General features: G+C 43.9%; 2 protein-coding genes across 3 annotated transcripts in view; one reads left to right on the top strand and one right to left on the bottom strand.

The window, feature by feature from the left end:
* Nucleotides 1-764: 764 nt before the first annotated feature.
* LOC139282644 (uncharacterized) lies at nucleotides 765-4,600 on the top strand. 2 transcript variants are annotated; one of them, XM_070902459.1, is made up of 8 exons: nucleotides 765-813; nucleotides 1,107-1,155; nucleotides 1,324-1,380; nucleotides 1,984-2,179; nucleotides 2,375-2,520; nucleotides 2,610-3,725; nucleotides 3,835-4,052; nucleotides 4,165-4,600. In XM_070902459.1, exons 2-8 carry the CDS (start codon nucleotides 1,123-1,125, stop codon nucleotides 4,232-4,234), a joined length of 1,836 nt encoding a protein of 611 aa, XP_070758560.1. In that variant the 5' UTR covers nucleotides 765-813; nucleotides 1,107-1,122; the 3' UTR covers nucleotides 4,235-4,600. The 2 variants fall into 2 exon arrangements, with proteins under 2 accessions (XP_070758560.1, XP_070758561.1); XM_070902460.1 differs by having other exon boundaries at nucleotides 792-813; nucleotides 1,088-1,155; nucleotides 4,165-4,599.
* Nucleotides 4,601-6,319: 1,719 nt separating this feature from the next.
* LOC139282325 (low-density lipoprotein receptor-related protein 1-like) overlaps nucleotides 6,320-20,085 on the bottom strand; it is an 83,562-nt gene continuing 69,796 nt past the window's right edge. The window contains exons 49-91 of the mRNA XM_070901954.1: nucleotides 19,927-20,040; nucleotides 19,642-19,791; nucleotides 19,247-19,369; nucleotides 19,027-19,143; nucleotides 18,473-18,601; nucleotides 18,263-18,385; nucleotides 17,998-18,138; nucleotides 17,491-17,678; nucleotides 17,224-17,407; nucleotides 17,054-17,139; nucleotides 16,826-16,945; nucleotides 16,454-16,641; nucleotides 15,966-16,171; nucleotides 15,685-15,873; nucleotides 15,348-15,496; nucleotides 15,159-15,252; nucleotides 14,934-15,050; nucleotides 14,708-14,827; nucleotides 13,930-14,052; nucleotides 13,618-13,743; nucleotides 13,412-13,528; nucleotides 12,603-12,709; nucleotides 12,375-12,507; nucleotides 12,121-12,243; nucleotides 11,889-12,011; nucleotides 11,638-11,778; nucleotides 11,407-11,544; nucleotides 11,193-11,312; nucleotides 10,782-11,047; nucleotides 10,493-10,674; nucleotides 10,271-10,377; nucleotides 10,046-10,165; nucleotides 9,699-9,875; nucleotides 9,427-9,564; nucleotides 9,160-9,333; nucleotides 8,789-8,950; nucleotides 8,401-8,581; nucleotides 8,154-8,261; nucleotides 7,978-8,051; nucleotides 7,775-7,868; nucleotides 7,583-7,621; nucleotides 6,673-6,817; nucleotides 6,320-6,570 (exon numbers count right to left, since the gene is read on the bottom strand). Coding sequence (XP_070758055.1) covers nucleotides 6,430-6,570; nucleotides 6,673-6,817; nucleotides 7,583-7,621; nucleotides 7,775-7,868; nucleotides 7,978-8,051; nucleotides 8,154-8,261; nucleotides 8,401-8,581; nucleotides 8,789-8,950; nucleotides 9,160-9,333; nucleotides 9,427-9,564; nucleotides 9,699-9,875; nucleotides 10,046-10,165; nucleotides 10,271-10,377; nucleotides 10,493-10,674; nucleotides 10,782-11,047; nucleotides 11,193-11,312; nucleotides 11,407-11,544; nucleotides 11,638-11,778; nucleotides 11,889-12,011; nucleotides 12,121-12,243; nucleotides 12,375-12,507; nucleotides 12,603-12,709; nucleotides 13,412-13,528; nucleotides 13,618-13,743; nucleotides 13,930-14,052; nucleotides 14,708-14,827; nucleotides 14,934-15,050; nucleotides 15,159-15,252; nucleotides 15,348-15,496; nucleotides 15,685-15,873; nucleotides 15,966-16,171; nucleotides 16,454-16,641; nucleotides 16,826-16,945; nucleotides 17,054-17,139; nucleotides 17,224-17,407; nucleotides 17,491-17,678; nucleotides 17,998-18,138; nucleotides 18,263-18,385; nucleotides 18,473-18,601; nucleotides 19,027-19,143; nucleotides 19,247-19,369; nucleotides 19,642-19,791; nucleotides 19,927-20,040 — 5,897 coding nt within the window. The 3' untranslated portion in view covers nucleotides 6,320-6,429. The remainder of the gene's footprint in view (nucleotides 6,571-6,672; nucleotides 6,818-7,582; nucleotides 7,622-7,774; nucleotides 7,869-7,977; nucleotides 8,052-8,153; nucleotides 8,262-8,400; nucleotides 8,582-8,788; nucleotides 8,951-9,159; nucleotides 9,334-9,426; nucleotides 9,565-9,698; nucleotides 9,876-10,045; nucleotides 10,166-10,270; nucleotides 10,378-10,492; nucleotides 10,675-10,781; nucleotides 11,048-11,192; nucleotides 11,313-11,406; nucleotides 11,545-11,637; nucleotides 11,779-11,888; nucleotides 12,012-12,120; nucleotides 12,244-12,374; nucleotides 12,508-12,602; nucleotides 12,710-13,411; nucleotides 13,529-13,617; nucleotides 13,744-13,929; nucleotides 14,053-14,707; nucleotides 14,828-14,933; nucleotides 15,051-15,158; nucleotides 15,253-15,347; nucleotides 15,497-15,684; nucleotides 15,874-15,965; nucleotides 16,172-16,453; nucleotides 16,642-16,825; nucleotides 16,946-17,053; nucleotides 17,140-17,223; nucleotides 17,408-17,490; nucleotides 17,679-17,997; nucleotides 18,139-18,262; nucleotides 18,386-18,472; nucleotides 18,602-19,026; nucleotides 19,144-19,246; nucleotides 19,370-19,641; nucleotides 19,792-19,926; nucleotides 20,041-20,085) is intronic.

The raw sequence follows: 20,085 nt of genomic DNA, 5'->3' as shown, positions 1-20,085 counted from the left end.
AACCTTTTTTTGGGGTTAGACTTTAATTTTCATTTTTAGTTATGAGTACTTATACATTGTTTTATTACTGTGTGTTCTACTGTGTATATCTTATCACTTCCTTCCACGAATTGTTTGTTAGAGCCAATTATTCTTCTGTGATACACAGTGGATGATTTTAGTAGTTAAATATTTGCTATACTGCTGGGATTTTCTTGATTCTTGCACTGTCAGCAGTGATGGAAGAAGTAGGTGTGTAAAAGTACTAATACCACATTGTAGTAGTAAGAGTAAAGTAAAAGTTCTGTATTCAAAATGAGTAGAATTACAGTAATATAAGCAGAAAAGTAAAAGTACTTATTAATCAGAATCACCCATAATGTAATGTATATATTATATTATTGGATTAAAATTATTGATGCATTAACGTGTAAGCATCACTTTAATGTTGCAGCTGGTAAAGGTGGGGCTAAGTTTAGCCACTTTACATACTGCATGGTAGTTACATCTTTTAATAATACATCAGAATTTATTTGTTAATATTTTGTATTAATATTCAGAATCTCTAAAGTAACGAGCAACTAAGGCTGTCAAATAAATGCAGTGGTAAAATAATTGTAGTAGGACAATATTTTCCCCTGAAATGTAGGTAAATAAAGTAAAGTAGTAATACTTCCAAATTGTACTTAAGTATAGTCTTGTGTAAAAAATCTTTCAAAACTGTTTATCCCAAGACCAACCCGCGAGCCTTCAATGTGACGTCACTTGCCTAGCGGACACTTTCACTTTCACTTACCAGGAAAAAAACGGCGTAAAGCTGAAAGCCAGGCGAAGGTAAGTCATTTGTGTCATAAATTCATGTTTTAAGTGCTGTATGTATGTTCATAAAGCAGGCGTAGTCTTTGTGACGTAACGTTGCAAAAATGTAGCAAATAAGAAAAAAAGGAAAGCAAAGTTTACAGCCTGTAAACGGCCCGTCGTTACCGAAAGTGGCGTCGAGCGGTAGCATTCCTCTTTAACATAATGTCGACATTTGACAGATAATTTGTTGGTTGTTTTGTACTGGCAGCTTGACTACACCAAACTCTGCTGTCTTGTATGTCACAAGTATTCGCTGTGTCTTAAAGGAAGACGACTGTCAAAATGTCGGCCGATGACACAGAGGAGCCCATGGACGTGAGTAGCTGCATCTGCCAAGTCTGCAAACTAAAGTTGAACATTGTGAAAGACCACTGTCCTGGGAGCTGTGGTATTAATATTAAGTTGTTTGTGTTTTGAAGTTTTGATTGCCACAATTGTCTTTTTTTAATTTAAATATCCTGTCCTCCCTCATGGTTGGTGTAGTATACTGAAGAGAGTGAAATCCAGCAGTCTCCAACATCTGACGATGTGTCTGCTAAGGTAGGTATTTTATTTGTGTGAGCGTGTGCTTACGTGCTCAGTAACAGATATCACTTCCACCAGTCTCTGGTGCCAGTCCAGGTTTTGATTTTATGACTGGTGCAGAGTGTGGAAACAGTGGCATTTCCATTTCAAATACATGAGCAGTTTTTAGAAACTCTTAGAAAATCCAGTTCCAGTTTCAGCAGGTCTGTATGTTTTTCTGTGAAGTATATGTGAAAGTGAAAGTATGAAAATGAAGCCACAAGTCTGAAAATAGACGATGCTAGTCTCAAATAATCACAGCATGTTGCTGTCTGCTGTATTGAGGCTGTCTGCATAGGTCATTATCTATTTGTATTGCATAGTAACTCTAATGTAATTAAAGCAATGTCATATACAACATTTACATATTTATACAACACATATATTACCTCCAATATCATATACGTATATATGACCACTTTTTTTCTGTTTTGAAACTGTGCCCGTGGTGTCATCTGGTGGTCTACAAAAGGTTCTTTTCAAACCAGACCTATTAAGCTGAATGGCATGTCTGTCTTGCTTAGTAATACAGTACCATCAACTGTAACATGTTTTCTGGCTCTGATGACTTTATCACAGGTCAAAGATGAAGCTCAAGTCATTCTCTCAGTCAAGTGGTCAGAGGGTGGTCAACCGCTGAAGTTTGATGTAATACTGCAGAAAGCTCTTCAGACTTGGGCCAACCAAAGCAACTTCTCAACTTCAGAAAGGAACTTCACAATTTCAAATGTCTTAGACGATGGAAGAGTTGTGATAAAGATTGAACCCACTCCAGGTGCAGTATGACTGTTTGAATTTTGAAGTTGAAATTAAATTGCAAAATCTATTGCCAACATTTTACGTTGACTCCAATTACAATACATTTTATGCTGCATCCTTTATTAATATTGGTTTTTGAAAGTCAGTTTGTTTTTCTTTTCTTTTCTTTCCTTTGGAGGCAAATTCATTTTGTGTTTGTCTTCTTTTCAAGCCCTGAGAGAGCTTCAGGACCTGAATGGACAAACACTGACCAGGAAAGGGGAAAATGATAAAACAGTCAAAATAATGTCTGTTAGTCTGATGCAGCTGAACACACAAATACCAGAGGATGCTTCATCCGTGTCAGAGCCGCAAGATGTATGTACTGTGTAGTAAATCAGTAGGAATTAATTACATTAAAGATGAATGGTTTTTTTACTAAATTAATACATTTTATTTTTATCCAGGAGCAAGAGCAACCGGCTGAACAAAGTAGTTCCAGCAGTTCAGCAGCACTTTCTACAGCAGGAGAGGAGTGTTTTCTCCCAGTGAGCCATTTCTGGTATGTGAACCACATCTACAAGGAGGAAATTAAACGTATTGAGAAAGAGAATGGAGTTGAAATGGTGGCAGAAGTGAAGGTGTCATTTGGAGGAGACAAGAAAGATGAAGGCCCACAGAAGGCTTTGTCTGAGTTCACTGACTTTGTCCAGAAGTGCATAGGTGATTCTGATGGCTCAGTTATTCCTCTCCAGTACGTAGATTCAGAAGAGTGGAAGGATACACTGAATATCATCCAGAGTCCTAAGAACAAGCTTTTGCTTACTCTAACCTCTGAAGAAATTACTGTATGTGGGCCAAGAGAAGGTCAAGATGCCGTGAGTAAGTCCTTAAATGTAACACAGAAAGACTTGAATACCAACACATCATCGAACATTGGCATGAACATCAAAGACCCGCTCGCCAGTGCTGGACTAATCATGGAGGAGGGCAACTGGAGGCTGATTACTACTTCCTACCATAAGCAAGTAGCTACGATCAAAGACAAGTTTGGTGTAGATTTTAAGGAATCAGGCATCAGTCAAGACAAAGTCGAAGTCAAAGCTTGCTACGAAAGACCTGGAGGAAATGCGTTGATGGAGAGCCACGCTGTCAGAGCTCTTCTTCATCTGTACCAGAAGATTGCCACATCACCACCGAACTGGAGAGATGTTTATCAGTCAGAGGGGGCCTCTGGTGGACTGGTGTTGAATGGCCAATCAGAGTACAGCACGCACAACGCTGAAGTTCCCACAGAAGAGGGAGCAACAGCAGGAGACAGAAAAGAGTGTCCTATATGCATGGATACATTTACCAATAAGAAACAACTCAAGTGTAAACATGAATTTTGTGACGTGTGTCTGGCACGGTCAAAGGAAAGCATAGGACCCATCTGTCCTGTATGCAAAGATGTCTTTGGTGTGATAAAGGGAGACCAGCCATATGGAAAGATGTCATGGAGACAAAGTAGGCTATCCCTTCCTGGATTCCCAGAATGCGGCACTATAACGATCACCTATGATATTCCAAGTGGAAAACAGACGGTAAATGTCTTAATTTAAATATCTGGAGACATCATGTCAGTTTTGTATCTTTTAAGTTTTTTTCTAACATGGTTGTCAGCTAAGTATACATTTCACTCTCCTTTTGCAGGAAAAGCATCCAAATCCTGGAAAGAACTATCATGGTATTCAAAGAATAGCATATCTGCCGGACAGCAAAGAGGGCAATAAAGTGCTGCACCTGTTGAAGAGAGCGTTTGACCAGAAGCTCATTTTCACTGTTGGGATGTCCAGAACGACTGGGTGTGAAGACCAGGTGACCTGGAACGACATTCACCACAAGACCTCACAGTCAGGAGGATCAGAGAGGTACAGTAGCCAAATTTCTTTGTTCTTTTTAATATATATTCTTTTTTTATGTCAAGTCCACTGAAATGTTATAAATGTCATATATTAATCCTTGTACATACTGTTTCCACAGATTTGGGTATCCTGACCCCAACTACCTGAGCAGAGTCAGAGAGGAGCTGAAGGCTAAAGGCATCGAGTGAAGACTTTGGTGCAAAGTGCCGAGGAGAGTTTTCACACAAAAAAATTAGAGAATATTATTTAAAACAAGCAATTACTGAAATGCACATACTATTGTATTGTCTCTCCTCTTCTCTTGTAATTTTCAGAGTCAGATCAGAGTTGCTTTGAGGTGCACCGGACAGCATTTACAGCTTAACAGTTTATAATTTATTATCTTCACATATTAAACATAATTTCTTTAGTGAAGGATTGCTAAAACTTTTCAATTTATAATAGTGTAAGTAGGAAATCTGCATATATAAATGTAACTTTATTTTATGTCTACACTGCACAAGATCTGATTTACTGCCTAATAAATGTTTAACCCAACACACTGACTCATCACAGTATTTTTCACTTTATCAGCCCATGTTGTGAAAAAACACAAAACACATTGGTTTGTTTTCTGTACAATTTTTAAAATTTTATTTATAACAATATCTGTTATTTAGTTTGTAAAGTACTCCAGCAAAAATTAAACATTATTCTCTTTCAAGAAGAAAGTCTGAGCCTCCATGCATCGTGTACTATAAAAGCTATGTGTCATTTTTCATTAAAAAACAAACCCCAAAACAAACAAGGACTAATCAAAAAACAATTCTGAAAATGCATGTATGATTTTGCAAAAATGTTCTTTAGGTAAAATGATTGTACTTCTCTCTCAATTAAAGACAAAACATATACAACAGCATAAAATAACACTTGCCGACAGGTAAGCAAAATAAGAACTTGTTATTGTAGTTACATTAAAGATTGGTGTTACTTTTCACATGCATTAAGATATGGCTGACACATTTCTGACAGAAGCAGCATTTTGGGACAGAGGCTGAGCGTAAGGACGTGTCAGAGCAACCAGAATGGTAGCATTAGCAGCAGCAGGGCACAGAGGAGAGTGAGAGATTAGAAAGAGCTCAAGAAGAACCGAGAAATGGACCAAATGAACATAATGCACTTAAGACTGAGTCATTACAAAACTGTGAACGTACAGACTTCGATCCTCTGAAGGTAGAAAGATAAATCTACTCACAAAGCCAGATGGATGTTATCTGGTCTTTACAAAAAAAATGGATTGGAGAAATAAAAGACAAGCAAAAGACCCATCTCGATCATCTTTTTCCTTCCATTTTTACCATAATTGCAGCCTCCCTTTCCTTCTGGAGGAAGACCCTTTTAACAGACAACTAAATGGCGCAGACATGACACTGTCCATCAAAGTCTTGTATTTGCTATGGCCCTCCATTACTAGCAAGCTGTGGCCTGGGCATGCTTGCAGGGCCAACTGCCCACCCATGAAGGCATTCACCCTTACCATCTCTGAAATTTCCACGCATCACTCTGCCTGGAATGTTTAACCCACGACCAACTTCCTCACTCCAACGCCATAATCACACACCAAAACACCTCTCATCCTCTCACTTCAGCAACACATGAGCTCCAGCTGTCATACAATGTGATAGAAACAAACATACCTGTTTTACATCTTACGGTATAAAGCCTACAGTATACACTATACCGTAAAAATATGAATTCTGTGCAAGGAAGACAACACAATCATTTCATGAACATTGTTCTCTGAGAAAAAATTATGTGGAAATACTGTAGTTGCCATCTGGTATTGACATTTTACATGTGCTATACACAAACGGTGCTATCACAAATCTGTCACACAATCTCGCTAAGAAACCCAGCAAGACAACATATGTACCGATTTAGAAAACTTTGAGTTTTGCCTTTCCCGCTCAAAGTCAACACAAACAACAAACAGTTGGCACTGGTGAAATGGAACAATGTTTTTTTCTTTTCTATACAATTCATACAAAAATAAAAAATTAAAATTGCTCCAATGATAGCATCTTTTCTTCAGATTTTCTTGTTTCCATTTCATTTTGCACAGAGGTAGTGGCTATTTAGGTAAAGGGTAAGGGACAAAGTGTAAATTAAAAATCTCTCATAGAAAATGTTATTCATTTTTGACCAGAGGAATCTCAAAAGAACAAAATATAATACTGCAATCACATACAAAAGTAGTCCTTCATTTTTGTACATTTTATACAGTGTTCACACTTTTTTTCAATTTTCTCTCACACTTTTTGTCGATTTTTTTTCGTTCCGTTTTTCTTTAAAAGGCAAGAAGAGGGGTGTGTTTGGAATAGCGTGATCGGGGCCAATGGACAGTCTATGCCAGGGGGTCCACAAGGGGCTCCTCATCTCCACGTGATAGTAACTCCTTCTTCTCATCTGTGCTGGCCAGAGAGTTGCGACTGTTGTGAGCTCCCATGTACAGAGTGGCATATACTGGGTTTGTGAAGTTGGTGGGCTGGATGCAAAGAGTCAAAAATCATCCATTAGACATTATATATATGAGAAGAGGGTACGAAACGTGTGTGTATACATATGCATGCCCGGTATTTTTCTCTACCTTGTCTGGGTCCAGTGTGAAGTCCGCGTCCAGCAGCTCCCCGGCGTCGTCATCAGGCTCGCCCTCGTAGATCTTGTAGGCAGGGTTTCCAATCTCAACATTCATGGCCCCGTTGGTCATCCTTTGGTGCTGGAAGCCCTTTGCCCTACACAAAATATTAAGGGTACTGTCATACCTTTGTGTTTTATTCAAGGTTTTAAGAGCCTAAACAGTGCAAGCAGGGACACAGCCACATTATGAAAGCGAGGGAAGAGGCATTACATGACTCTCACCACCATCCAGGCTGAGGGAACTAAGCCACAGCACAGGCACCAACACAAAACCAGCATTCATGTAGCCCATTACAGATCCAGACACAGTGGACCTGGATACAGGACTGTTAATGTACAGACTATCCTTTAAGACCACAATAGATCCTCTAAAATATGCTATGAATATCAGCATCGACTATGGTATCTACCTCTAAGTAAATGCTGGATTTTTTCACGTTGCATTTTCCAATCTGAGCTTGGAAGAATGCTGTCACACGGTCCATCTCTCACTATGAGAGACACTACCACAATACAAACCACAGCACAGTACAGTAAGTACAACATGGCACAATATGATGGACAACAGCATGACAGATCTACAGCACCAGCTTGTGCATAGACAGATCTATTCAATGCATCTTTTCAATAGATCTGCCCTGGAGCCGCTCTGAAGAGTTAAACAGAAGAGATACTGTAGGAGCAGGATGAGCTACAGCTCCCATGAACATCTGAGAGAATGGCGCGACATTCACCACAGGACCAAACACTGCACAGCAACCAAAGACTTATGGGTAAGGGAAGGACAGAGAAAGAGAGAGCATCAGGATGCAGAACTGAATGAGGGTATGGAAGGAAAGTGTAACCCTGGCAACCGTTACCGCAAGCGCCTGGAGCCGGTTTTGCCGGGCCGGCTAGACCTGAGGAGCAGAAGAGATGCCATTACAGACAGGAGAGGAAAAGTGCAGACGAAAGAAAGGAAAGAAGGTAGAGAAAGAGGGAGGGAAAGAGGGAATACAAAATGCAAAGAGTTCTCGACTGTCTCTTGTTTTGAATGTGTTGCTGTCACTCACCCTCTCATCCGTCTTCTGTACCAGAACAATGCTCCTGCAGCCAGCAGGACCAGCAGCAGCAGTAGCAGCACAGGGATCACTATGGAGGCTGTGCCTACACACACAAGCACACACAAACATGGAGAATTTCAGCAAAGTCATCCTCATCATATCCAACTCAAGGAACTTCTAACATCGATATCGGGGTAGAAGTGTCGACTTACGTCCGCCTGATCCTGAGCCACCATCACTGTTGGCCACGGACTCACAGCGATGCCCCGCCCAGCCAGGTGAACATCTACATACACACAAGAAGAGAGGAAATAGAGATATACATGTATGCAATGATACATCGGAGACTCAAACATGAACAATTATGGATGAAAACACTGCTCCTCACCTGCACTCTGGAAGGCGGGTGATGGGATTTATAGAGCACTGGCCATTTGCACAATACTCGTTTGTATCACATGTATAACAGCTGGGCTGGACTCTTCCATTTGTGCAGCTACAGGACACAGAAAAAAACTGTTGGGTAGCAATGGGACTGACTAGACAGTTTTGCATGTGTACGTTTGTTTGTGTTAAGTAAATTACGTGTGTGTGTGTGTGTGTGTGTGTGTGTGTGTGTGCGCGCGCGCTCTTACCGGCAAGTGAAGTCTGTAGATGTGAAGCTGTTGCTGGGGATACACTCGCCATCACGACAATAGTGACACTTGTCAATCTCACATGTGCTGCCAGTGTACTGAGGCAGACAGCGGCACAGTTTGGAGCCATTTTCACTCTGCAGACACGTACCTTTGTTCAGGCAGTGGCCTTCACAGCTTCCTGCTCACACACACACACACACACACACACACACACACACACACACACACACACACACACACACACATGTAAACATAAATATGTAAGTGCACTGCTTACCAGCACCACCACATCATAATCTACTACAGGTACTCTGATTGACTTTACTGTTATGTTCCTCATTGTTCAGCGGAAGAACATTTCTAAACCTGCAGAGGGAACACTCACTGTACTGGCACTGGTCGCCCAGGAAGTCAGAGGGGCAGCGGCAGGTCGGCTGGTTTCCGGCGCTGACCGTACAGTTGCCTCCATTTTTGCAGTAATCCTTACAGGTGTGCAGGTTACAGTTTGGCCCTGTGAAGCCTGTCAGGCATCGACAGGTAGGAGAGCCTGCGGAAGGACAGACATATGTAGGGATAAATTGATGGAAACAGGGGGTGCTGAGAGAGAAAGAATGTGCCATACTACTGGGCCAAGAGGCATAAAGGTGGCCTGCAAAGACATACATTTTAACCTACATAGCGTTAACTTTTTATTTATCTACAATATTATCTTATACTGCACAAGTAAAAGAAAGATATCACAAAATGCCACCTTACCTGTAGGGGAGGGTGTGCATGTGCCTCCATTCTTGCAGTAGTCCCTGCACTGGTCAATCTCACATCGATCTCCTCCATAATTAGGCTGGCAGCGACACTTGGGCTGCTTGTGGGCGTTCAGGAAACAGCTGCCACCGTTCATACACTGGACCAAGCAGGGACCACTTGGAGGAGCTGTAGATGATGCAGGAGTTTTTCGGTCATACTGAAGGATTTAGACGCCAGTGTCTTGGCTTGTGGGTTCTGTATGTGTGTGTGTTTACTCACAGGGAGACAGTGTGGGAGTGGGCAGCTCCACACATGTGCCGTTGTCCAGCGTGCGTCCATTGGGACAGATGCAGACTGGTCCACTGGGGCTCAGCAGACACAGCCATTCACATTTCTTCCTGTCGCAGGGATTAGTCACTGACAGAGACAGAAGAGTAGAACCAGTGTTAAACATTAGGGAAAAGAACTACCTGCTTTAGTCCTCTCTTCTTCACTGTCTTTGTTTTAGTGAGCATTGCTGCTGTTGAGAGCTTTGTCTGTTTTCTACTCACTCTCAGGTTGCTTGTAGCGGTGGTACAAAACTATATCTGTGGCGTGGTTCATTCCAGTTGTCAGGTTCTCAATGGGGCCTTTGCCAAACTTATTCACTCGGAAGACGTAGTTGTTGATGTAGGTGACGCCATAGATGTAGTCCTCAAAGACGTCGATGCTAAAGGGGTGGTGGAGCTCTGCGTAGAGACAGAGAGGACATGTTATGACAGCTTCACAGACAGTACACATGCTAAAATACACAGTCTTGCATTGTTCACCCACATCAAATTGCAACCTGTCCTGACTATCAGACTGATCATTAGTATTACAACACAAACTGTGCCATGGTGAGCATGTGCCACTCAACTGTTCTTAATGCTGTTTACAGCCACAACTGCATCGCTGCCGTTCAGCCTCACGCTACAGATCAAGGAGAGTTTAGCATCTGCCCAGTACAGGCGCTCGTTGAAGTAGTCCACCGCTAGACCTACGCGGAGAGAGGGAGGGAGCGGAATTAGGAAAGGTTTGAAAGATTAAAGACTCACACTTTGTATTTAGTATATAAGGAAAAGTGTGGATGTGCATGTTTTACCAGTTGGCCACTGGATGTTTTCCTCCACCAGCGTCTCTCTCATGGTTCCATCCATAGCAGCTGTTTCAATCTTGGGGTGGTTCCCCCAGTCTGCCCAGTACATTTTCCTAATGAAGGGAATGCAAAAAGCTCCATTTATCACTGCTGCTATCACCATTAAATCTCCATTTGCATTCTTGTGATTTTCTACAAGTAGCTAATTCTCTCCCAAGACCCGCTCACCCTCTCTGGGGGTCGACTACAATGGCATAAGGCTCATCGATCATGCCGGAGATGAGAGTTTTGCGGTGGCGTCCTCCACTTAGCTGGGCCACCTCGATGACATCTCTACCGGAGTCAGTCCAGTACAAGTTCCCTGCCACCCAGTCCACAGCAATGCCACGGGGCATCTTCAGATCAGGGATCTGAACGCAGCAGAGACCGAGAAAAAATTGGAAACACATCCTTTACCTTGTCTTGTTTATGTTTACATCATATGTATGCAAGTACAAGCATATATATACACACTCACCTCCACGTTTGTGACCCTCGAGTCACTTTGGCCTTGGTTACGGTTGCTGTTGGGGGAGGAAGAGGAAGAAGGCAAATCATAGGACGAAATGCGCCCTGTGTGCCAGTTTGTCCAGTAAATGCGGTTCGTCTTGACGTGCAGGTCCATGGCATCAATGCGCACGTTGGCATCACCCTGGAAGATCTGCTCATAGCGCCAGTTTGGCATGGAAGGGTCCAGGCTGCGGATCTCACTGTCGTCGGCGATGTAGAGCACTTGTCTTGGAGCTGGGGGTGCAACAGATGATTGTAGTAGAGCAGAGATGTGAAAGAATTAAGGGACGTAAGCTAAATTCAGTGTAAACAGAGTGTATACATAGATAAACATAAGCTTGGAAAGCTAAAAAGTGTCACTTATGGTAGAAGTACTCACCATCGGCCTTGCAGGTGTCATTGATTCTGGTGAAGTACTTGTGGCAGCTGCACTTGTGGGAACCCTTTGTGTTGTTGCAGATGTGGGAACACATTCCAAACTGCTTACACTCGTTCTTATCTGTGAAACACCCACACACGGCCACATGATACACATTACACATAGTTTTAAGTCTTCAAGAGCAAAATGGAGCAAGGGAACGAGAAAACTGTACCTTCACATCTGTTGCGTTCGTTGGACTGGAAGCCGGGTTTGCAGGAGCAGAAAGAGTCAGTGCCATTCACCACACAGTGGGCTTCATCTCCATCTCCACACACTGTCCTGTTACTGCGACAGTCATTCAGCACCGTGTCTGCAAGCACAGAAACAGGTAGCATGCATTCACACCGATAACCCCGCAGAGTGTAAACTCTCATTAAGACAACTGTGACGTGACACAACACACCTTTCTTATTGCAGTTGATTTCATCAGAGCCGTAATCCTCGCAGTCGTTGAAGTAGTTGCAGCGCAGGACAGAGCTGATGCAACGGCCATTGGAGCACTGGAACTCATCCTTTTGACATACTGGTGTGGAAGGAGGCAATTCTGGAGGAGTACAGGGGTCACGGAGAGGTCATTACCCTGGTTATCACGTGCAAAAATCATCCCATTGTTAATCTGACTTTACAATAAGCAGGTAAGAGTAAACAACTCACGGCAGTTGACTTCATCGCTGCCGTCCCCGCAGTTGTTGACGCCATCACAGCGTTTTGATAACGCCAGACACACACGATCATTATGACAGCGAAACTGCCTTGTGGGAGGGCACTGGAATTTAACTAGGACAGAAGGAGAGAACCATTAAGGAAGAGAGAAGACTGTATTGAAGCAAGGTGTCAAATGGTCTTCAAGAAAACCGTTGACATGTGAAAACGCAGTGATTCTCACCACACTCTTCTGGATTCTCATCTGAGTTGTCTCCACAGTCGTCCTCTCCGTCACACTTCCAGCCCAGGGGTTTACAAAGAGTGTTGTTGCACTGGAACTCATCCAGGGGGCAGAGTCTGCCCACTGAAACACGACGGTGAGAGAAGAGGAAAGAGGAACGTATGATACATAACATAAGCTGCTAAAGGCATCCACGTCTTCAGCATTACATGTTTGGCTCAGCATCCCGGAGAAAATAAGTGTGCGTTTCTTACCACCACTGTCACATTTCTCCTCATCACTGCCATCCTTGCAGTCGGCATCAGCATCACAGCGCCAGCGGATGGGGATGCAATGGCCATTTTTGCACTGGAACTGATCACTGTCACACTTCACATCGCAGCCATTCTGAACCAAAACAGAACATTATTTTCGTTAGCATCCCTGGTGTGTCGAATTTCAAAGCATAATGTTAATCAGGGATGAAATGTGTTGAGTGACACCTCATCTGAACCGTCAGCACAATCGTGGTCCCCATCGCACTTCCAGCGCCCGGCAATGCAACGGCCGTTTGTGCAGGAGAACTCGCTCTCTGAACACTGACGAGGCACTGAGGGCAGAGAGAAGATGGCTTAGGAGGGTGTGTAAGGGAGGATAATTGAGCAGAAACAGAGAGCAGAGGCAAGGAGCAAGGAGAGGCGTAAGGGAAAGGAAAAGAGAAAGAGAAAGGTGGGAATAGAGCAGACTGCAAAAAGAACACAGGGTGCTCTGTTGAGAGCCAGACGTACATGGAAAAAAGAAAGCTGATCATTCATATCACAGGGTTGACTCATGGGGCACAGAGGTGGGGATGGAACAACATTCTGTACTGCATGTAGTGGAGGCGCTACAGGAGGTGGTGGGATTGAAAGGGAAAGAAAAGGCTAACAGAACAAACAAAAACAAAAGAAACAAGCTGGGGGCACACCGAGGACTGGGTAAGGTTGTGGATGGTTGAGCTGAAACTGTGAAAACACCTACCTCTGGCTCACATCAACAGGCCAGTGTGAAAATGCAAAATAGACATGAGATGATGTGAGATGTGCAAATGGCCACAGAACTAATTAATGCAAAAACAGAAATCAAAGTCTCAACCATGCGTGTGGTTGAGTAAATATAACGGACAAACACACGGTGAAAGGTGGTGCATTGCTTACCACTGTAACCCGCTGCATCTCTGCTTATAGTAGAGCTCACATCACATTAATAAATAATTCTTTTCATACAGACAATGAGCTGTGGTTGTGGCTGTAGAAAAACAGAGGGAACCTACCACACTTGTCCTCATCGGAGTTGTCCCCACAGTCATTGTCGTAGTCGCACTGCCACCGCCCAGGCACACAGCGGTTGTTCTTACAGCGGAACTGGTATGGCTCACATGTCCGCTCATCTGAGCACCAAATAGACATAATAAGCAAAAGCATGGCCCTATTACCAACTCCCTGTCCTTTTTTTCTCCATGCGCCACTCCGTCCTTACCACACTCTTCCTTGGGTTCATCTGAAGCGTCTCCGCAGTCGTCCTCTCCGTCACACTTCCAGCGTGCCGGGATGCAGCGCCCCGAGTCCTTGCAGCGGAACTCATCCACACCACATGTCATTTGAGCTGCAATAGAGGGGATTTAATGGATTAGACACATTGACACTAAGCATGGGAATACAGGCTTCTTCACTCACTTTCTGTAAAAGAATTAACAGATAATTGATAGATAGTAGTGTTATTATTAATGCTGGAAATTTAGAGAACCAGCAGAGGTGTCGTTTTGTGCAGTAATGGTGAGCTGTGTCTTACTGCAGTTGGCAGGCTCATCAGATCCATCAACACAGTCATTGTCCCTGTCACACACCCACACCCGTGGGATACAGCGCTTGGTGATGGCACACTGGAACTGGTTGGGGGCACATGTCACTTCCGCTGCACAAGAGACCGACAGATACTCCACTGAATACAGAAGAATTGCTACCTAATCACAAATTTCACAAATTAAAAATGACTACAATGCTAAAGCCCTGCCAGTGGCCCTTAGAGACTGCAACGTTCCGTCATGAGATGGCGATTTTTCTATTCTTACAGCCTCGCAGTTAAAGGTGCTAAAATGTAAATTTTGACCTGCGGATGGCACGACAGCATAGTTCATGTAATCTCCCTCTGTGCAGGATGAATGTGCTGCGCAGCAAATGTCATGGCAATTACATTATGCAACATCATTTAGCCTAAGGGCGTTGCTAAAAGAAAGGTCAAAACGGACAGAGATCCGTGCGTGAAAGTGTTCAGCAATTTCCTATCTGCTCATTAGATTTTGAGATGTGTGAGTGGAAACTGTGGCTCACGGGAGCCGATAGAAGAAAGGTCAAGGGGTCACTGCAAACAGTAGGGTGCATCCGGTGGGGACAAAATTTAGTTATACTTCAAGTTGTAGAGATATCTTGCTCTGTAGCAAAGTGTTGTTCAGATAAATGAACAGACATACATGCTGTTCTGACGAAGATCGCAACCCTTAGGCACTAGCACGGCAAAAACTTAAAAGTAACAGAGGGCCTAAGGGAACTAGAAGGGCAATTAGACTCACGACAGTCTTTCTCATCCTCTCCCTCTCCACAGTTGTCCTGTCCATTGCAACGGAAGATGCCAGGGATGCAGCGACTCGGGTGGCTACATTTAAACTGACTTGGCAGGCACACATGGATGTCTGGAAACGGAAAAACAACAAACAGATGGTAACAGAGGATGTAGGTTATTACAGGCACACCTCAGAAAAAGACTGAAATGCTGTAAGCATGTGTAGGTGTGTGTACCGCAATTGGCCTCATCTGAGTTGTCTTGGCAGTCGTTGTCTCCATCACAGATGTAGGCCGGGTTAGTGCAGATGCCTGTACCACACTGGAACTGGCCTGGCCTGCACTTAAACTCAGCTACAGAGGCAAAACCCAGCACATTATTAACCAGAGCAAAGAAAACAATATGCCGCAACACTAACAATAACTATGAGTTATTGTTGTCAGGCTGCAATCATCACTCACGGCAGTCTGCAGGCTCATCTGAGCGGTCTCCACAGTCATCTTCAGTGTCACACTTCCACCAGAAGGGAATGCACTTGTCATTTTTGCAAACAAACTGAAGGGACGGAAGAGAAATGGATTTATATTTTCGAATTAATAACAGTGTTCATGCAAGCAAATGTCTAAAGCAATAGCCTCAGGCTCGCTCACCTGACTCGCAGTGCAGTTGGACAAGCACTGTTTGCCATCGGCGGCCAGATAAAAGTTAGTGGGGCAGGCACACTTGTAGCCCCCTTCAGGTGAGAGCAGACACAGATTACTGCAGCCTCCATTGTTGTCTTGGCACGGGTGGCCGGCCACTGAAGAACAAGGAAACGTACAGAAGTAGAATTAGGGGCAGATCAGACAGGGACCAGGACACAGATGAAGATTTACATGAGGTTTTGATTGATTTGTAATTGTGCTTTGGCAACACATCAAATGTCATGCCAATAAAGCCTATTGAATTGAATTGAATTGAATTGACTTGGTGGTGACTGGGTTTTACCTTCAGGCTGGCGGTACGGGTGGTAAATGTGGACGTCCATTGGTCTGTGTAAGGTGCTGATCAGCACAGTCTTGTTCAATCCCAGTGTTTTATGAGCTCTGTTGATGGACTTTGTCTCCCAGTCTGTCCAGTAGATGTACTCCTCAAACAGAGTCATGGCAAAGATGTGGGGGATATCCTGAACCAGAACTACAGGGGCACGGGCACAAAGACAAATACGTTAGGAACGACAACTAGAAAAGTGCACAAAGACTCTCCAATTGAGTTTATGTGTGTGTTACTTGTGTGTCTGTTGGTCCCATCCAGGCTGGCAAATGCGATGTAATCCTCTCGAGCATCGGCCCAGTAGATGCGGTCATTGACAAAGTCCAGCGTCAGGCCATTGGGCCAGGTAATCTTATCCTCCACAATGACGCTCCTGTTGGTGCCATCCATCCCAATCCTCCCTATGTGGGGGCTGTCACCCCAGTCTGACCAGTATAAGTACCTGACAGGGATGTGCTGCATTAGTTAGATTTACTGGTCTAATTAACACCCACATAAGGTTTCTCTAGGGTTCCAAATGTCTTGTGGTTGTTAACTAAAACAATAAGTTTCAAACACAACAGGTTTTACAAGTACAGTCTAATATACAGTTACCGTATGTTGCTAAGTAGGCAGTTTAACTTTGCACTCATCTGGCATCTAAACAGTATGAAAGAAACTTTCCCGACTCAAAGAAAAAACTTTGCAACTACTTTTTGACCCAGTTGTGTAGCGTCAGTCTTACCCATAGCGTACGTCCACAGCCACAGCACGTGGCTCCCTCAGGCCGTTGTTGACCAGAACTGTCCGGTACGCTCCATTCAGCTTTGACACCTCGATGGTGTCCCGTCCCTTATCGCACCAGTACAGGTTTCCTCCCACCCAGTCGACCGCCAGACCGTCTGGGTTGCTGAGTGATGTGCGATGAAGGACCTAACAAATGAGCAAGCAGTGTATACTTTTTGAATCTGAGCCTCACAATGAGGAAGCTAATTATTTTTTTCCTGGGTTTTCACTGCACATGCACATATGCAAGTGAAGATTAATTAATCATTTTAAATGCTGGTTTTATGTTAAGACCAAGAAGCACATTCCACTGTCCGCTATCCTCACTGACCTGGACGTCGCTGCCGTTGATGTGCATGCGTCGGATCATGCTGCCCTGGGTGGTCACATCTGTCCAATAAATCATCTGCTGGCGATAGTCGAAGTCCAGAGCCACAGCATTGTTCAAGCCCTGTCAAAGCACAGGAGCTGCATTAGTCTGGGCCAGAGATAAACCCCTGCAGAACAGTTTGTAGGATTTAAGCACATCAAAAGGATATACTGTATCTGCAAGTCTCACCTGTTTGAGCAGTGTGTAGTTGGAGCCATCTAAATTGAGCTTTCTCAGATAGTAGCGGTTGGCGAAGATCAGGAAGGGCTCCTCGTCTGCAGGGAGGGGAGACATCGTATGTGAGTGGATTTACCGTAAAAACATTTCCTGAATGTTATTAATCTTGTCATGTCTCTTACCAGAGGTGGATTTGCATATGGTGGGGTTTTCGGGGCTAAGCTGGAAACCCTCCACACACAGGCAGTGGAAGCTGCCGTGCGTATTGATGCAGCGCTGCGTGCAGGGATAGGTGGTTGTGCACTCATCTATGTCGACGCACGTCTTCCCATCATCTTTCAGACGGAAGCCGGGGTGACATCTGCACTGCGAGGAGGCAAAACACAGAGCAGGTAAAGCAACACTGCATGCCGCCGACTCAGAGTCAGAATTTCATGGTGTTCGCTTACCTTGAAGCCGATTTTCAGGTCCTCACAGAGCTGGGAGCAGCCGCTCAGTTTGCTGTTCAGGCACTCGTTGATAAAGCAGTTCAGCTCATCGGAGCCATCGCCGCAGTCGTCCTTGTAGTCACAGAGCATTGTTTCATTTACGCAGTTTCCATTATTGCAGGCATATGCGGTGTCGTTGCATTTCTTCTCTGTTCCATGAGAGAAAGAAGTGAAATGAGAAATAAATGAGGAGAAAATGTGCTGATATTATTTCAGAGCCTCAGGAATTCATTTCAGTCACAGCTGTTGAGAGTGCTTTCCAGCTGTATTGGGTCATATTCACTTTTATGTGCATTAACATATGTACTTATACTGGTTGTGCCTTCTCCATGTACATCAGCATGCTCAAAAGCTACAGATGCAAATTAGACATGTGGCTAAATCTGGCACAGATAAATAATAATAATAATAATAAATAAAAGTAAGTAATAAGTAAAGTGCTTCTGGAGTGGCCTGTGTGGATCTAACCTGCACCATTGCAGTGTGGGTTCTTGGGGGCTTCGTCTGACTGGTCATGGCAGTCAAAGTCTCCATCACACTCCCATGAGCTCTGGATGAGGCAGCGTCCGTTGGCACAGCGGAACTCATTTGGTCCACACGTCGGATATTCTGCAGCGTGAAACAACACGAGGGTGAAGGGGAGCTGAACTCCTTGTTAAACGCAAGAGGGAGGAAGAAGAGAGAGCTTTTTAAAATCGTTCCATCGGGAATAAGAGGTCATGGTTCCACTCACCACACTCCAGGGACTCATCGGAGCCATCGCTGCAGTCTTTGTCATGGTCACACACAAAGTGCTTGGGGATACACTGCCGGTTCTGGCACATGAACTCATTGCTGCTGCATGTGTTGTTAAACACTGAAACATAAAAAAAAAGTATGGATTTATGTCTTTCTTTGTCTCTCTGGGTTGTAAAGAGGTTTTTAACCCCCAGCCTGCACTCACCACAGCCAGCTTTGACGCTTTCGTCAGCGCCATCACGACAGTCTTTGTCTCCATCACACTTCCAACGCTGAGGGATACACATATGTGATCCAGGACACTGGAACGCCTCGGGACTGCAGGTTTTGGTCTCTGTGACGGAAAGAGCTTATTGAAGATGATTTTGATGCTTTTTTTGCCGTCAATATTTTTGAGAATATCCTGTGAACTCAGATAATAATATTTATGTTTCCGAGGCAGAGTAGGATTAAGTTCTTGTTAATAACATAGGAATGATTGTTTAAAGCTATTCAATTCTTTGCATACATGCCAGTCCATATTGCCATATTGCACTTGAGTATTGTGCAAAATAGATGATATGCATACAGACTGAAGCTGGAGCTAAAAGCGTATCACAATATCTACAAATGAGGGGACTCCTCCAAGTTCGAAAATGTAATGCATGTTCATATTTTTCCACAGAATCTACTGCTGTCAAAAGAGATTTGGTGCTACATATGTTAGCACTACCGGTTCTTGTGTTTGCATTCATTAAAGGTTTCGTGGCCAACACTCACTGCACTTGCTGTCCTCATCACTGCTGTCACCGCAGTCGTCGGCACCGTCACACACCCATCGGTTGGGAATGCAGCGGTGGTTCCCACACTCAAACTGAGAGGCTGCGCAGAATTTATCTAGGAGGTCCAGAAAAAATGTATGAAGTGCCAAAAACATTGGGACAAACAAGTATTGGTCTGTTGCCCCTCAGCTTGTTGAGGTTCTAGTTTCTAAACTTACCACAGTGAGCCTCATCTGCACCGTTCTCACAGTCATTCTCCTTATCACAAGTCCAGCTCATGGGGATACAACGTCCGCTAGGACAGGCAAAGAAGGGCGTAGGGCACTTTGTTTTCCCGCTCCCTGGCAGAGTGACAGAAGAAAACATTAAGGACTTACACCAACATGAGGAGAGAAAGGGAAAACTGAATTTACACTGCAATGTATTTCAAGAAGAATTTCCTCCCAAACCACAATTGAATGGATGAAAACATGTTTTTGTTTTAGTTCCATTTGGATTAATCCAAATTGGACTCCTTGCTATAATCCATCTGTGAAAACATAATTGCACTTTTTCCTTGACTTACTACATGTGCTGAGAGAAAATACGTGTATTTCAGAGGGTGATAAAGTACCTGGGCAATTTCTTTCATCTGAGAAGTCTCCACAGTCATTAGCTCCATCACACTGCCATGAAGGGGCGTAGCAGAGTGTGGTGAACTCGCACTTCTGAAATGTCATTCCCTTCACTCCCAGATGGAAGTAACTGGAACAGTCGGTGGCAGCTTAACAAATCAGAATCAGAATCAGAATCAGAATCAAAGAGAGCAACACTACTTTATACTGCAGCCTGGAAGAAAGTGCTGTTTTTTTTTAATTACATTTAGTTATTCTGACTGAATCTGATCATTGTAACTTACTGCAGTTCATCTCGTCACTGGCGTCCTCACAGTCCACCTTCTGGTTACACTTGCTGGAGTTGGAGATGCAGCCTCCGTCTCTGCACTGGAACTGATCGGCTGAGCACAGCGTGGCTGGCAAACACAAAAACAAGAGACGGTGTTTAGGTTGAACATAAT

Source organism: Enoplosus armatus, chromosome 3 (assembly GCF_043641665.1).
Source record: "Enoplosus armatus isolate fEnoArm2 chromosome 3, fEnoArm2.hap1, whole genome shotgun sequence".
NCBI lineage: Eukaryota > Metazoa > Chordata > Actinopteri > Centrarchiformes > Enoplosidae > Enoplosus > Enoplosus armatus.
The sequence above is the reverse complement of the archived record's forward strand: the minus strand, read 5'-3'. Positions and strand labels throughout refer to the sequence as shown.